The sequence below is a fragment of the Heterocephalus glaber genome, unplaced genomic scaffold (assembly GCF_053883595.1).
Source record: "Heterocephalus glaber isolate CG9 unplaced genomic scaffold, H.glaber_assembly_v1.0 deba00001724, whole genome shotgun sequence".
In the NCBI taxonomy this organism is placed as follows: domain Eukaryota; kingdom Metazoa; phylum Chordata; class Mammalia; order Rodentia; family Bathyergidae; genus Heterocephalus; species Heterocephalus glaber.
Genome location: NW_028258435.1, coordinates 932,418 through 948,563, shown reverse-complemented (window position 1 = coordinate 948,563; position 16,146 = coordinate 932,418). Strand labels below are relative to the sequence as shown.

Below are 16,146 nucleotides of genomic sequence, written 5' to 3'. Positions count from 1 at the left end.
TTCCCAAGAACTATGAGGTGAGCGCCGCACTCGCATCATGATAGACTAGGCCTCAACAGGCCCAAGCCACCATGGACTGAACCTCTGGGACTGTGAGCCAGAATGAACCCTTCCACCTTGGGAAGTGTTTGTCTGGGAATCTTGTCATGGCCACAAAAAGCTGACCAACACAGGGGAGTGTGACACAAAAGAGAAGCCCAATGAATAATTATGGAAAAAACCAACGAATGGACAGATGAAGAGTGCAGAAGGACAGGAGATGCTACGGAAGAAGTGCACCACAGTGAGCAAGAGCACAGGCTGGGAGCTCCAGCTGGTGTGGACTCTAATTCTCCTCTTGCTAGCGAGGAGCCCCAGGACAACTTCCCCAAGCGCACTTCCCTTCCTCTTGAAGAGGCTCGGGCTGACAACAGCACCACCTCAAAGGGTCAGTGAAGTGAGCTGGTCCATGAGTTAGTGCTCAGAACAGCAGCTCAAACACAAAAGGGCCTCCTAAACACTAACACTAACTCAGCAAACCCGAGGAACGAGACCACGGTTTGGCTGTTTTTCTAATAACTAAAACTACTGGTCAAGTTAAATTCACTTTATTAAACCTGATATCTGAAAGAAGTACCACAGCTGAACTAGCACTGATTAGTCTCCCTCACTGAAGACAAAATTATTTCTTCCACTCAGTCTCACAGAGGGTGTGTTTGTTTAAAGCAATTAGAAAGTAAAACACCGTGGCAAGCGCTTACCTCAGTGACGCTGTCTCCACCACTGGTGACCTGCTTGTAATACGGCGACCCTGAGAGGACTCTCCACACGAACAGGCCACAGCTGGCCGCCCTCGAAACGCCCACCTCAGAGTCTCCACAGCCACCAACCAGCAGAAGTCTGGAAGAGAGAAAGAACTGAAACTGCAAATATGAACAAGGTAAAAGCAAAAGAGAGATCACAGAAACATTCACCTTCACAAGAAAACTAAATCAAAATTAGTATGTGTTAAGCCTGGAAGGTCAGCATTTTAGGCAAAATAACCACCAGAAATCCAATGATTTCTTTAACTGGACTTTTACCCTCACTTATGCAGAAGCAATGCTTAAACATTCAGTGGGGCACTCGGAAAGCCAGAGAAATGTCCTAAGCCTGGTCACTGCATACTGAAGACGCCACCCGGATCGACACCAGTAAGCATCTGTGAGCATCTGTGTAGCTTCACCAGGTGCACACACATCATCTGTATCTGATACCACAAGGGCACCAGTACAGCACGTCAGAAAGAAATGACAAGCTGGACGAGGTGGCACACACCTGTAATCTCAGAACTCTGGGAGGCTGAGGCAGGAGGGTTACAAGTTCAAACCCAACCTGGGTAACAGTGACTCAAGGTCCTGTTTCAAAATAAAAAAGAGGTGGGGTGGGGGCCGGGGATTTAGCTCAGTGGTTATGCCGCCTGCCTCGCAAGCACAAGAACCAGAGATCGATCCCCGGTACCAAAAAAGAGGTGGGGTATAGCTCAATGTGGAGGCCCTGGGTTTAATTATTTTATGAAAAAATAAAACAAATTTTCATAACCAAATAGTAAGAGTAACAGTTATTACACTGACACTATACACTGTTATCTTCAAAGAACACTCACCTCTACCATATTCTCATAGATCTAAGATTTCCAAAGCTAGACAAAAATCCTTTGAGATTTAGCCACAGAGCTTAGCCCAACTCAAAATCTATGAAGTCTGTACTCACACTTTTCACAGAAACACGACTTGAGCCTTCACTGGAGCCGTTTTCCATTTGCTGTTTTATATATGGCTCTAATAAGGTCACATCAGCAAAGCAAAAGCGGTGAGTCAGAGAAAAAGCTGGAGGCCATCTGTCTGGACTGATCCCCCATTCAGCAAACCCTCAGAGCCAGAACACAGCAAGAGGGACTCGGGTCCAAAGTCAGGCTGGCAGAGCAAGTGTCACTGACCCACACCATCGCTTCTGTCACATGATCCTGTCCCACTGAAATATTTCCCCAAAACGCATACCCAGTACGGGTGGAGCCACACCATCCCTCTGAGTCTCACCAGCAATTTGGACAAAAAGCTAATAAAAAGCATTTTAAACAACCCTCTGAACATGCACCCAACAAAAGGCCTAGTCTGGTTTCTTAGGAACATGCAAACACACACGTGTGCACACATACATGGCGGGGAAGACGACAAGAGAGTGAAAGAGTGAGGAAGTGGAGGGCAGACCAGTGAATTCCGGAGAGCACGACAAGGGAGTGGATGTCCATCATCACTCCTCGGTGTGTCAATGCCATCGTGTTTGTGTCTTCATAGAGCCCTTACTTTGTAGAAATACACAGAAATATTTGCAGATGCACTGATTTGCTGTCAGAGTTTGATGTCAAAGGACCCAGAGGGAGGTGGAGGGAGGGCTGGCTGGGACCAAGGAGAAGCGATGCAGGCTTCACGAGGCCCTGCCCGGGGGAAACGCACCAGGGAGGCACTGTGGTGTCGCTCCTTGTCTACACGCTTCAAATTTTTACAGAGAAGAACTTCTCCCCAAAATGTGTTTGCTAGGATAAATTCTTCTAAATAAACAGAAACAAAACATGTAACTTTCAAACAGAAAACACGACTCCATAAAATAAACTTTTAAAAACCAATAACCTGCCAGGTGTGGTGCTGCATACCTATAATTCCAGCACTCAGAAGGCTGAGACAGGAGTATTGCTGTGAGTTCAAGCCCAGCCTCGGCTACACAGTGAGTTCAAGGCCAGCCTGAACTACAAAGAGAGACGCTAAGCCAAGAACTAGTGAAGGAGGCACCAAGAAAATGTCTTCAAGATGTCTGTGAGTGAGCAAGATGCCACGCTCTTTGCTGGACTCTTCACCTTAAAGATGCCAATTCATCTTGGGTTAATCTGCAGACCACAGGACATGTCAAAGAAAACTCTAGCAGAATTCTTCACAGTACCAAACAAAACGATGTAATGCAACCAGACCCACGTTGATTCACATGGAGAGGTGCGGGTGGCCACATCCACCATGTTCAGTCCTCCCCTATGACCTGGGCTTTGCACATCCTGACCTGGAAAAGTCTCCCTACCCTTGTGTCATGAAGACATTCACCTTCAAATCTCACGGCAGTAGAATTTAAAACTTCTATCTATAAAATGAAATAGCACATTGCACACTGGGAGAGGTTTTTACAACATATAAAGGTAATAGTGTATTAGTAGAGAGAATGCATAAAGATTCCCCCTCCTGTCTAAAAGAAAGATAGACAAGGAAAAAGCAACAGCAAGTCAGAGGAGAAGAAAACCAAAGGCCAAGAGTGCAGATTAAACAGCACAGATGTACATCGACCCTCCTACAGAAGGGGTAGGGACACGGTCGCACTTCTCAGCTACTGAGACTGCATTTAAGTGAGAATGCTCCGTGCAGTGAGGATGGTTAGGGATGCGGTGACTCTTGTAAATCACCAGTGAGACTGTATTTATAGCAGGCAGGACAGACACGGACACACATAGTGGAAGGCGAGGCTCCAACACTGTGACACTGCAACCAGAGAACAGGAAATGAAGCAGCAGGGGAGCAGGAAACAGTGTCTGTGCTAACGTCTCTACACTCAGAGATCTCCATGCGTACATGACACAGTCTCTTAGGTAGAAGAGGCAGCACTTGTAAATTGTGAGTGACAGGTGCTTGGGTACGCAGGACATTTTTCTCAGTACTTTTTTCAAACTCAAAACGAGGACTATTAAGATACAGTATTCCAAATTATGTACATAAATTCTCAAATTAATGAAGTCCAAAAGGAAAAATATCAGTCAAGTGGCCTGTACATTTTACATCAACCCACAAGTCTAATTAAATACTGAAAAGGAAATTAGCATATAATGTGCTTTGTGACATTTAGAGGTTGTTTATATATTAGTGGTTATATCTTAAGCATTCTCTAAGCTTTTACTGAAATAACTGTTAGATTTTTATAGAAATTAAGTCTACAGACAGAAAATTCTGTAGAGAACAATTTATGTTATTAATGTTATTTTCTGCATTAAGTTCCTCCACCCAGAATATTTACATGCAGTGGTAACCATTAAATCCCTAAGTGTAGAAGATATTTGGTTAAGTGCTTAATTTTAGAGTCACATTTTGAAGAAAATAATTACACCTACTTTCAAATTATCATATGAAGATACAAAATGAAACAATTTTTAGAGTCTAAATAATAATTCTCCACACTAAAGTACATGGTATGTGGAAATTAACGAAACTTTACCTCTCCTTAACAAAAACGAAACAGAGAGAAAAATGAGACTATCTTTCCCAACAGTCCTCAAACTCAAATTTCACAGACAGGGCAGGAAATGCAGGTCAACAAGTCAGGGTACTGGGTAGCCCTGCGATCTGGAGACGCCTTCGCTGTCAATCTTCCCTGTACACGGCTGCAAAGGCCGAGGGCCTCAGCCCGGTGCGGGCGTGGGGGGGCGGTGCTGTCCCAACAGCCCAGGCCTGACTCTTCTCAGAAACGCCTTCCAGCACCACTTCCCTCACCAGTCTCGAGTACAGCATGCTGCCTGGACCAAGCCACGTGCTCAGCTTCCCCCTGCCCCACAGAGACACGATGTGGGGCCACCGAGAGGTTAGAGACAAGAAGGGCTGCAAGGCCCATTAACTGCACTCGGGAGAGGTCAGATGGTGTCAAGGGGAGGCACAGGTGCAAAGATGGCCTCGAGATAATCTCCTAGGCGACAAGCCATGGAGGGCAAAGCTCTCTAAGCCACTGAAGGAGCTCAAGGCACAGAGAACTGCAGACACACGAGTGCTTCTGGCCTCTAATGGCAGGCGGCAGCACCAGGACAGACGTGCAGGTCCTCCGCCACACAGGCTGCATCGTACTCCCTCTTGAGCGCCTGTCCCAGCCCACCTCCTGCGCTATGCATTTGTTTGAGCACCTCCAGAACTAAACACGGAGCTGCCTGGATGCAGACTGCATCTAATTCATCTCTGCATCCTGGGCACCACTGACCGCTGAAGTTGCAGCCAAGAAACACCCACCAGGGCACTACCAGTGAGGACATCTGGGTGCACAGAGGGGAGGAAGACAGAGTCCCTGGCCCTGACTTAACAGTGCTAGCTTCAGTCCTCCCGCCAGAGAATGAAGGAGCTGAACAAATGGTGAACTGAGTCTTCCAGCCCTGACAGCCTGAAGAGTCTAAAACTCACAGCAGGAACAGAGATATCAGACAAAAAAATAAACTAAGTGATGGGGAAAGGTGCACACATGCAAGGAAAGAATTAAAGAAGCCTGAATCAAGGCAGAGGCCAAATAAGAACAGGAACAGTAACCCAGACATGGGAGAAAACCTAATAGAGAGACAGGACACAAGGCCCTGAGCATCACACTGTATGCAACACTGCTGACAACAAAGTTGGGAGCCACCCTGAAAACTGATTCCAAAAACAAGTCAAAAGGTTTATCAAGAAGGTTCTTCAATCTGACACTGGCTAGAAGAATCTGCCCTCTAGTGGCTCAGAACTCCTTCAAGCCAAAGTACAGCGTAGGAAGCTCAAAACAATGAGAATTTCTGTGTGTACTGTCAATGCCTGATGTGCCCAAAGCATACAACAAGAAGGGAGGAAGGGGGAGGAAAAGGCTCCATGTCCCACGATTTAAAAATGTGCAAAAGGCTGGGATTTGGCCCAATGGTATAGCACTTGAACTAGCATGGCAGAGGCCCTGGGTTAGACTGGTTAGACAAGAGAAGGCCTGTCAAAGTAAAGGCTCCAAAAACATAACCTAACCTTCTGAACTACAAGCAGCTCCTCCCTTGGGAAACCTGAAACATCACCTATTTAATTAATTACTACACATTACCCCCGAGTACAGAGTTTTAAACTCTGCTGTTAACCAACCAGATGAAGAACTTAGAAGAAGAAAGCACACGTAAGCAAGACAAAGTCAGCCTTTCTCCAACATGAAGAAGGCATCAGAATCCCCAGAGGGCCCATGAACCCACACACAATGAGCTACCCTTCCGGACCAGGGGCTGATCTGCAACTCTAACCAGGTCTCCGGGAATCTCAATGCTGGGGTCAAGGACCAGACTGTGGGATACACTTTACATTACGTTTAAGGGGACTCTCTGGGCTCTGGAAGACATAGCTCATTTATGAAATTTATTAAATTATCAAATTTATCAAATTATGACGCACTGGATTATTTCGTCAACATGCGCTTAAGGATGATCACAGAAATCAATTAGACTGAAAGACTGCTTATAAAAAACAAAACAGGAAATTTTTTCCTGGTCTGGAAATTTTGCTTAGTTTGGTAATAAAATCATTCTCCTGACAACTTGGTAAATCAGTATATAGTACACTTAAAATTGAGTGGCATCTGGCTAGAAAGTCCTTAAGATATAATTTAGAGCTCAGAATCCAATATGGGAGCATGTATAAAATTTAATACGCCTGACTTTGCACCCCCCAAGCAGAACTGGACTCCCTGACGTTGGATGGCACAGAACAGCTCCTCAAACGATTTTTCAAAATGGACAGCTCATAAATATTTTAAGCCTGGTGGGCTACGGAGTCTATTTCATAATGCCTTGTTTATGGCACAGTACGAAAAGCGCTATATACAGGGTGTCGGAAGAAGTGAGGCTACGTATCTACAAAGCTTTATGGACGCTGGGAAATAACTTTCAAGAGCCACAAAGTATCCTGTTTTGAGTATTTTCAATCACCTAAAAAATGTCAACTGCATCGCTGGCAACTAGGAAGATGCAGCTCACAGGCCGCAGTGTGCCAAGCGCTCGTCTAGAGCAAAGCTCCTCAACCCTGGGGACGGAAGGCAGCAGTCTGCCCTGACAGTCACGGCTCCCTGGGAAAGGTTCCCAGTGCCCAGGAGCTCTGGTTTCTCCACACTCACAGCAGCATTCAGAGCCCACGGCACAGCACTGTGAGGGCCAAGAGAGCCCAGGGAAGTATCTGGCAATCAGCTCCATAATTTTCTCTATCACCACCCATGTCTGCTGACCCATGTCGATTTCAGGAGTGTTTAAATTTTGCAAGGTACTGTGCCAGCAGTACAGAAAAGATGGTATAAAGAAACCAAGCTTTCTCTCCTTGTGGAGTTAATACTCTCATGAGTTAAGGAGACTAAAATTTCACCTAAGAAAAATCTGAAAATAATCTGTCTTAGCTCTTTTATTCAAAGGATGTTCCACCTGAGCCTTAAACCTTAATTCTTTCAAAGCTGGGCTTCCGCTCTTTCACTAACAAGTATTTGTTGAGCACCAATGATGTGCCAGGCCATGCTAGCTGCTGGAAGTGGAGCTGTAAACAACACAGACAAAGTTCCAGTGCTTTCAAAGTGCCTTGTCCTCTCTCAGAGGCTTTAGCAAAGCCTAGCCGACTGCACTACAGGTGCTGCGGCCGGGCACCCTGAGGTTCCGAGACTCTAAAGAAGGAAATGAGCACACACATTCTTTTAAATGATGAGAAATCTGTATGTGTTTAGGGAGTGTGGTACAGTAATGGACTGCACAATGGTCATTCAGGGTAACTGTTAGCAATTCCATCTATTTATATTTATGATTTCTATTTCTGGCAACCTTTAGACTCTTCTAGTTACTTTTAACTATCCTGTAAACTGTCAGGAATATTATGCTGTCAGAACGAATTCTTCCCGCCTAGCCCAGGCTGTGCGAACGTTGCTCCCTCCCTCCCTCCCCAGGCTTTCTCCTCACTACACAAAGATGGAGTGGCTCAGCCCAACCAACAGGACATGCAGGCAGAGCTCTATTTTCATGGACATTCCCGGGAGGACAGGAAACAGGAAGCAGAAATGAAACCACACCTGCTCGACAGACCATAAGCTTCTGCTAGACTCTCACAGAATGGGGCTTACGATTGCAAATGTGTGGCTTCTGCAACCAAGAGGCATCTCCCAAGGCCCTGACAGCCACTCCCAAACTGTAATCATCACAAGGACTCGACCTCAGTCCCCGATCCCCCAGAGGACAGAACCCTAATTCTGGTCCCTGCCAGCCAGCGCACACACCGAGCTGGTCTCGTGGACACAACTAGCCCTGGATGCTCTCCCATTTCTACTGCTCCACGAAAGTCCAGAGAAGAACAGAGCTAAGCTCCTTCCTCCACTGCTGGGCATGGCAAAAATAATTTCTTCATTTCAGCCTGAGCAGGGCGGTGGTGCACACCTGTCATCCCAGCACTCTGGGAGGCTGAGGCAGAAGGACCGAAAGTTCAAGTGCAGTCTGGTCAACTCAATGACTAAGCAAGACTCTGTCTCAAAATGATGGATAGATAGATGGATAGATAGATAGATGGAGAGATAGATAGATAGATAGACAGACAGACAGACAGACAGACAGATATATGGGCTGGTGAGGTATCTCAGCAGGGAGGCTCTGGGTTCAATCCCTGTTACTATCAGAAAAGCATTTTTCTAATTGCTAACTGTTATGTAAGATGTCTTAAGAACATGCTGCCCAATATTTAAGGGAGACACCTTAAAATCTGATCCAAATCTGACATCACTGAGACAGAAAGAACTGGCAGTTTCCATGGGACCTTAGATCGAGGATCCAAGGCTACAGAGATTCCAACTCGAACCCAAGAGACAGGGTGCTGACCACAAAATTACAGCACAGGACTAAACCAGGAAAGACCTTCACAGGTGCCACTCAAAACAGTCCAAGACCCAAGACTCCCAAAAGCCCTTCAAAAACCCTCTTCACTGGCCAGCTGGGAGACAACTAAGCAGGCCCCCTGTCTCCTTGTTGGCTGACCGTCAACAGAGCTTTCTTTTTACAAAAACCGATGCCACAATACTAGCTTCTATGCATATAGGCAGCAAACCCTAGTTTGATACCACAAAGGCTTTAAAGAACAAAGACATTTCAAGAAATACAAGAATTTAAGTATGCCTACAATTATATAAGACAAATGCCAGCCAACTGTGGCCACCACCACCCACCCACACACGTGCACACCAAACCCACCAGCACCTGTTTTGTAAATAAAGCTTTACTGGAACCCAGCCATGTTCACTCATTTCCATGCCACCTCTAGTTGGTTACACTACTATGGAAGAGCTGAGAGGGCCGAGCAGCTGCCTGTACTAAAAGCTGCATCTGGTCTCTCTCCTATACAGGCCGAGGAGGGAAGGGATTTCTCTCCACCGGAATCAGGGTATAATCCTACACAAAACCAACAGCAAAGGAAAGAGTAAGAAAAGAAGAGAAGGCAGGGAGGTGGAGGGATGGCGAGGAAAGGGAGGGGCCTGGGGTCTGGGGCCTGGGGTGCCTTGAGGCTGCGACTTGGAATATGGAGAAGAGAGGAGTCAGAATCAATACACCCACACAGCGTAGTCCAAAGCTGCTCAGTTAACTCTTGTTTCCTATTACACAATCCACCACCTCAATTTCTCTTCTTCAACTGTGCTCGCAACATTAGGCAAAACAATGAATTACCAAAAACCCTGAGTTTGTGTATTTCCAATTTATCCCAACCCCACCCTGGCTGATTTATTTTACATTTGTAAAATTCTTGTAGATGATAAATACCACGCACTCACATTACCAGAGAAACTGGAAACAAATAAAAACGTGATGACTATTTTACCTTCTTTCATTTAAACAAGACCACGTAATGGGAAATATAAACAATCTAGCAAAATGTCGTCATCCACAACAGGATGTGCACACGCATTCTCTGCTTCACAGTAACTTTCACACAGAGCACTGATGCAGCATCCATCTCCCCACAGGCTGCTGTCAAGAGCTGTAAGTGATTGCAGCACCGAAAAGAGAACCCACTTTTGGGCTAAAGAATGTATTTAACTTCCTAAAACTTTTATTTACGCAGAGATTGCCCTCCCAAAATAAAATCATCCTCAACTGCTTGCGCTCCGGGCCCAAACCCGAAAGCCTCAAGAGAAATCAACAGCTGAGCATGGTGGTACAGGTCTGTAATTTCAGTGGTCTGGGAAATGGAGGGGGGGGGATCACAAACCTGAGCCCAGTGTGGGCAACTTGGCAACCTGGCAATATCCTGTGTCAAACAATCAGAAAAATGGGCCGGGGAGTTAGCTCAGTGGCACACGCCTGCCTTGCAAGCACAAGGTCGTGAGTTTGATCCCTGGTACCAAAAAAAAAAAAAAAAATCAGAAAAAAAGTGGGGGTGGCTGTGATGCCTGGATATAGCTCAGTTCCCAGGTCCTGGGTTCAATTCACAATACTGCAAAGCAGGAATAAATATAATGACTCAGGACCAATTACCATGTAATAACTATTTGGCATATGATAATTTCAAACTTAGGGTTACCTTCTGGAAATAATGCTAGGAAAAAACCTAATATTCACTTTTGTAATATAGCAAGACAGTGGAGCAGACAGTATGAAATAAACTAAGCAAACAAAGAACAAAAGCCCAGCATGACATTTGCTACGATTTGGATCTCAAAGGCCTCCCAGAGGCGCACAGGCAGAGGCCAGCTGGCCAGGCCAGGCACTGCTGGCAGGTGGTGGGACACCGCAAAAGGAAGCTGGGTCCATGGGGTGCCAGGGAGGGGATACTGGCTCCCCGGCCCCTTCCTCTCTGTCTCTCCACTTCCCAGCCGCCATGAGGCGAGCAGATCCTCCACCTTTCACTTCTGCCAAGAGGCTCTGTGCAGCCTCAGGCCCAGGAGCAATGAGCCCCAGCAGATGTGGGCTGAACCCTGAGCCAAAACCAATCTTTCCTCCTTTAACTGATTTCTGTCAAGGAATGTGCACAGCAACAGAAATCTGCCTACTGCAATACCCATCTTTTCAAAGGGACAAGAAAAAACAGAGAGATGTGAGAGAACAAAAAGGGAAGAAAAGAATCGAGAGGAATAAACATAATTTTCTTCTTTGTTCAGGAAATTAAGAGTTACTTATCCAAGGTACCAACAGAAGAAGCATTATTCATGAATGAACTGAGCTCTTATGCCACATGCTGTGGCTTTTATGGAGATGAACACTACATAGCTCTTGCTGTCGAGTATCTGACGTTCTGCTTGGAGTTATGGTGCGTGACCTCGTCTAGTTATGCTGTAGAAGATGGGTGGGAAGGAGAGCCAGGTGCTACAGGAAGCTCTTTCATAAGGGCCTTAATCCCATTCAGGGGAGAGGAGCCCCTACGACCTACTCGCTTCCAAGGCCCCCATCTCTAACAGCTCACACTGACCACTAAATCCCAACTGCATGAACTGTGAAGAAGACACATCCAAACCATAAAAGGATATTATCATCAAAACAGGAACATAAGTAAAATAGGGTATATGGAAGCAGTGCTTCAAAGGTAGCACACACACAGGACAGCAATTCTGCACGATAATGAGTGGGCCCTGCTCCCACAGCCTCAAACCACCAGGTTATCACCTGAGTGTCACCCAGGCCCTAGTTTCTGCAAACTGAACCAACATTCCTCAAAGCACAGCTGATCAGGTCTCCTCGTGACAAAGATCTGAGCACCCTAATGAGTAAGCAGCCACTTTCCCTCACACTTTGCACACTGCCTCCCACCATGCCATCTCCTCCCTCTCCCTCCCACACACCTTCCATCCACAGTGTCAGCTGATCACCTGGCTCCACTTGCAACTTCCCAAGGTGCACCACAGTGGCATCTTTCCCAGGATGCACTGCAGTGGCATCTTTCCTCTCACCACTTTCCCACTGTTACGTGGTCTGGACACCCATGGCATCACCTGCATCTAGTCTACAAAGAGGGGCAAGAGCGGTAACCAATTCCCCTGACCCATCAGGAAAGCATGAACCCCTTGGTCTGCACCCCACAGCACCGTGTAAGGTCCCTGCTTTCTACCTTACCAGGGAAAAAGAGAAACAGAACACATGAGAGAAGGAAATACAGATTAGACATAAGAAACGTTTATGCTGGACACAGGGAGATGCACATACACTTCCGTAACTTCTTACTTGACAGCACAACGTGAGGCCAGGACGGAGCCCACCTCACTCATACACAACACCTCGCCTGCCGTGTTCACTCTCAGTGCTCTCGGCCTTGCCAGTCTTTCTAGTAGACACAACTCGCCTGACAGAACACACTTCTTAAGAGAAGGTTAAAATTTTAATAGATAAAAGCAGGCACATGTGCTGAGAAAGTGACGTGTGAATAGCTACGCTTTAAGGTACTGTAACAAAAGCATGGTGAACTGTCTTAGTTATTTGTCTCACTGCTGAGACAAAACACCCAACACTCAAAGTTAAAGGAGGAAAGGTTGATTTCGCTCACAGTCTAAAGAGGTTTCAGTCCACAGCAGGCTGGCTCCAGGGCAGGGTGGCATGGCAGAGGGCATCACCCAGGAGAAACAGTCCATGGCAGGCAGAAGGCAGCAAAACCAAGCAAGCAACAAACCACTTTCTGTCCCTCACATCTTATCCAGGCTACCTTCCCTTAGGCCAGGCAGCACTCACACCCTTAATCCTGCACCTTGAATCCTAGCATTGCACCGAGTCAATCCCAGCATGAACCACACTCTAGATCCAGCCATCTCTGAAAAGCCCCACCTATGACCACATGAGGCTTTGGGGAGACATCTAGACACTGCCATAACATGAACTAAACCCAAAAGGGCCTTAAAAGACCAAAGAGTAATGACAAAATACGGTATCTAAGGAAATACCAGCACAAAGAAACAGATCACCATTGAAAGAAATGAAGCCAGAAATGAGGGCAGGCCGGGTTTGACACAGTCACAGTCAAGGCTTGACACACAGGGCTACACACGTTGAGTCAAAGCAGGTAAGAGTCTCTTCTCTTTAATACTTAAATTCAAACTCGTGTGAAGTTATGTATGGAAAATAACAGTTCTAAAATACTACAACCAACAGTAAAGGCCATACTTTACATAAAAAGTAGACAAGAATAAAATCAAAACAGCATGATTTTCCTATCCTTACAATGGTCTTATTTTACAATCAAAATAAATGCTTTTATATTTAAAAATTCATATAAATATGTGATCACTTATGTATAATTTTATAGCATATATAATTACATCCAGTTTTATAAAATATAAGAACCTCTACCTTTGCAAAGGATAACTACAAAAGAAAACACTATTTTCAGATTTCTTAAGGATATAATGACTGACTCATCAACACAGGAGTTACACGAATCAAAAGGAATGTTAGAGTATTATATTTATTCAACCATAAGTACAGTATTAATTATGCCTATCATTTCCTGAATATCAATTATGCATCACATATTTAATCTTCTCCTTTCTTAAGAGATTTTTTTGGGGTGAGGGGGTAACCGGGGATCACACTGAGGACTTTGAGCTTGCAAGGCAGGCGATGGAACCACTGAGCTAAATTCCCGGCCCTTCTTAGAGATTTTTAAGAGAACTGCAGAGAACTTCTAGAAATGAAAAATATAATAACTGAAATGAAAAGCATGCGGGACTAGTTTAAAAAAGAGGTGATGGACAGAAGTGAAATAGAAAATATGTTACGAAAAATTAATCAGAAGGCAGATAAATTTTTTCAAAATGGAATCAGGTATTTCAGTAATTCAATATGTCCATGAATGTTCTCCAACTTTCTTCATTAAGTACATATACTAATATAAAAAATTAAAATAGCTGTTACTTCTCTTTTTTAACAAATACAAAGGAGAAAAAGGAAGAGAATAAGAAAATTAAAAGAGATTCTATGAGTAAGAACATTTAGATAATAAAAATCCCAAGGAGAATAGAGAAAAAAATCAAAGAAATAATTCAAAGATTTTTCTCAAAAATGAGGAGCAAGAGTATCCAAACTAAGGTACCAGCATGATAGACATAAGAAATCCATGGTCAGATTTCAGAACACAGGCAGGGGGAAGAAAGTCTTAGAGAGAATGGGAAAAAAAGTAGAGAAAGAAAACTGGGCTTTCTGTCAGAATGACATTAGAATTCTCAAGAACAACACTAAAAGCTAGGAAAAAAAAAACCCTTCAAAATTCTAAGGGAAAATTATTTCCATGCTGCAATTCTGCTGAACCCAAACATCAATTAAACATAAAGGTAGAATAAGCCATTTTCAGACACACAAGTGTTCACTACACCATGTAGTCCTTCTGGGGAGACACAGGGGGTTGTGACTGGCCAAAACAGTGAAACAAACCAGGAAGAAGAGAGAGCATGAGCGTGCCCCAGGAAGCAGGGAACAACACCACAGTGAGAAGTATGAATGTGACTCTCAGGGTGCAGGTGGAGTGAGGATTAGAAAGTTCTGAGACCCACCTCTCCACGAAAGCAAAATATGTACAACACGAATATATGTGATGTGCTGCAGGGAGATTTACACTACCAGTGGGGTGACTCCAGGGGTAAATCTATAATAAGTGTCTCATAAAATCTGGCACTTAAAAAAAAAGAAAAAGAAGGTCTGAAAATGTAGCTCAGTGTGGAGCACTTTCATAGCAGGCGAGAGGTCCTGGGTGTGATCCCTAGTGGGGTGGGGGAGAACTACAAGGAGAATAAATACAACAAGTAAGAACAGGCATATCCACGTGGCTCCTAGGGAGCCCTGCAGGGTCAGCAGTCACCAGGACCTTCCTGACCTCAGAGAAGCACCCTGCATCTGCGTCACCTGCACTGGCCCCCGGATGCTCCTGGAACGGTGCTCCCAGAACGTGCCCTCTTCAGGGCTGTGCTCGGGCAACTCCCTGTGCACGAAGCCTCTTCCACAAACCTCTTACATGTTTTCAGGCCACCACAGTGAGATATTCTTTTACACCTACCAATCAGCAAATGTTTACAAGTGCCATCAATCCTACCATCGAGAGGACAAATGAGAATATGAAATCACAGGAATGTTCCCATACTGCTGAAGGAATGGTCATCTGGTATAACTGCTATGGAAAGTATCTGCTATTACCTAGCCAAACTGAAGATGTACTTTCCAACAAGCCAGAAATTTCACTACTCCTTACACATCCTACAGAAATTCTTACACATGTGTGCCAAAGGAGGGCCCAGTAATTTTTACCACTGTACTATTTTTATAACACAAAAGTAGTTGGAAACAAATCAAGTTTTCATCTATGGGAGAACGGTTAAATATGTTGCACATTATTCATAAAATAAAACATCCTCATAGTGGTTAAAAATGAATGAACTAGAGCAACATGAATGAAAAAGCAAGTCAGATCAAGACTTCTAAGTGTACGATTCCATCTATGTAACGACAGAACATCAAACTAAATATGAGTAATGCTAAAACTATAACGAAAGCAAGAGAATGAAACAAAAGTCAAGACAGTGGTTGGCTGGGGGGAGATAGAATGGGATCAGTGAAGAGCACAAAGGAGACTTGGTGTGTGTATGTTTGTGTGTGTGTATGTGTGTGTGTGTGTGTGTGTGTGTGAGGGAGAGGGAGAGGGAGGGAGAGGGAGGGAGAGGGAGGGAGAGGGAGGGAGAGGGAGAGGGAGAGGGAGAGGGGGAGAGAGAGAGAGAGATCTTCTGCAGCCTAAAAATTCAATAATAAAATTCTCAAAAACAAAAAAACAACACAGGCCAATGAATAAATGGAATATGAAACTTGCATACATTTTCAATCAAAAAGACTTAAATGCATTGAGGGTCAGAGAGTTTAAGGACTTCCCAATAGTCACAGATTAGTTCAAAAATTCGAAACTCAAATAGTTTCATCTGACTCAAAATTGAGCGCTCTTTCCAGTTAGAGAAGCAAACAGCTTGGCTAACTTGTAAAATAAATGTAAATTTCATCCTCAAAATCAAAGGGCAGAGGGCCAAGGATTTAGCTCAGTGGTTCTGCCGCCTGCCTCGCAAGTGCAAGGTCCCGAGTTAGATCCCCAGTACCAAAAAAAAAAAAAAAAAAAAATTAAAGGGCAGAGATCCCTTGGAGGAGAAAATGTCTAAAGTTTTCCATCAATCTCACGTGACAATGGCAAATAATGGAGGAGCGGGACCCTGTATAGAGACTGGAGCACAGTACTCAGAGGAACGAGGCGCGCAGATGGCAGAGCCCAGCAGCAAGGTCAGAAGGAGGGCGGGACGTCTACTCGGCCCTCCCAAGAGAAGGCACTGGACTTTTTAGTTCTCTGGACAAGGCTGTGAGCTCAGTACAATCGCCCT

At 44.9% G+C, this 16,146-nt stretch overlaps 1 protein-coding gene across 3 annotated transcripts in view; it reads right to left on the bottom strand.

Annotated features, from left to right (window-relative positions):
* The window catches only part of Nbas (NBAS subunit of NRZ tethering complex), a gene marked incomplete at its 5' end in the record, with an annotated part of 266,027 nt that overhangs the window by 225,255 nt on the left and 24,626 nt on the right, over positions 1 to 16,146 (bottom strand). For all 3 annotated transcript variants that reach the window (XM_087199614.1, XM_087199615.1, XM_087199616.1), the window contains 1 exon segment: positions 741 to 879. In XM_087199614.1, coding sequence (XP_087055740.1) covers positions 741 to 879 — 139 coding nt within the window.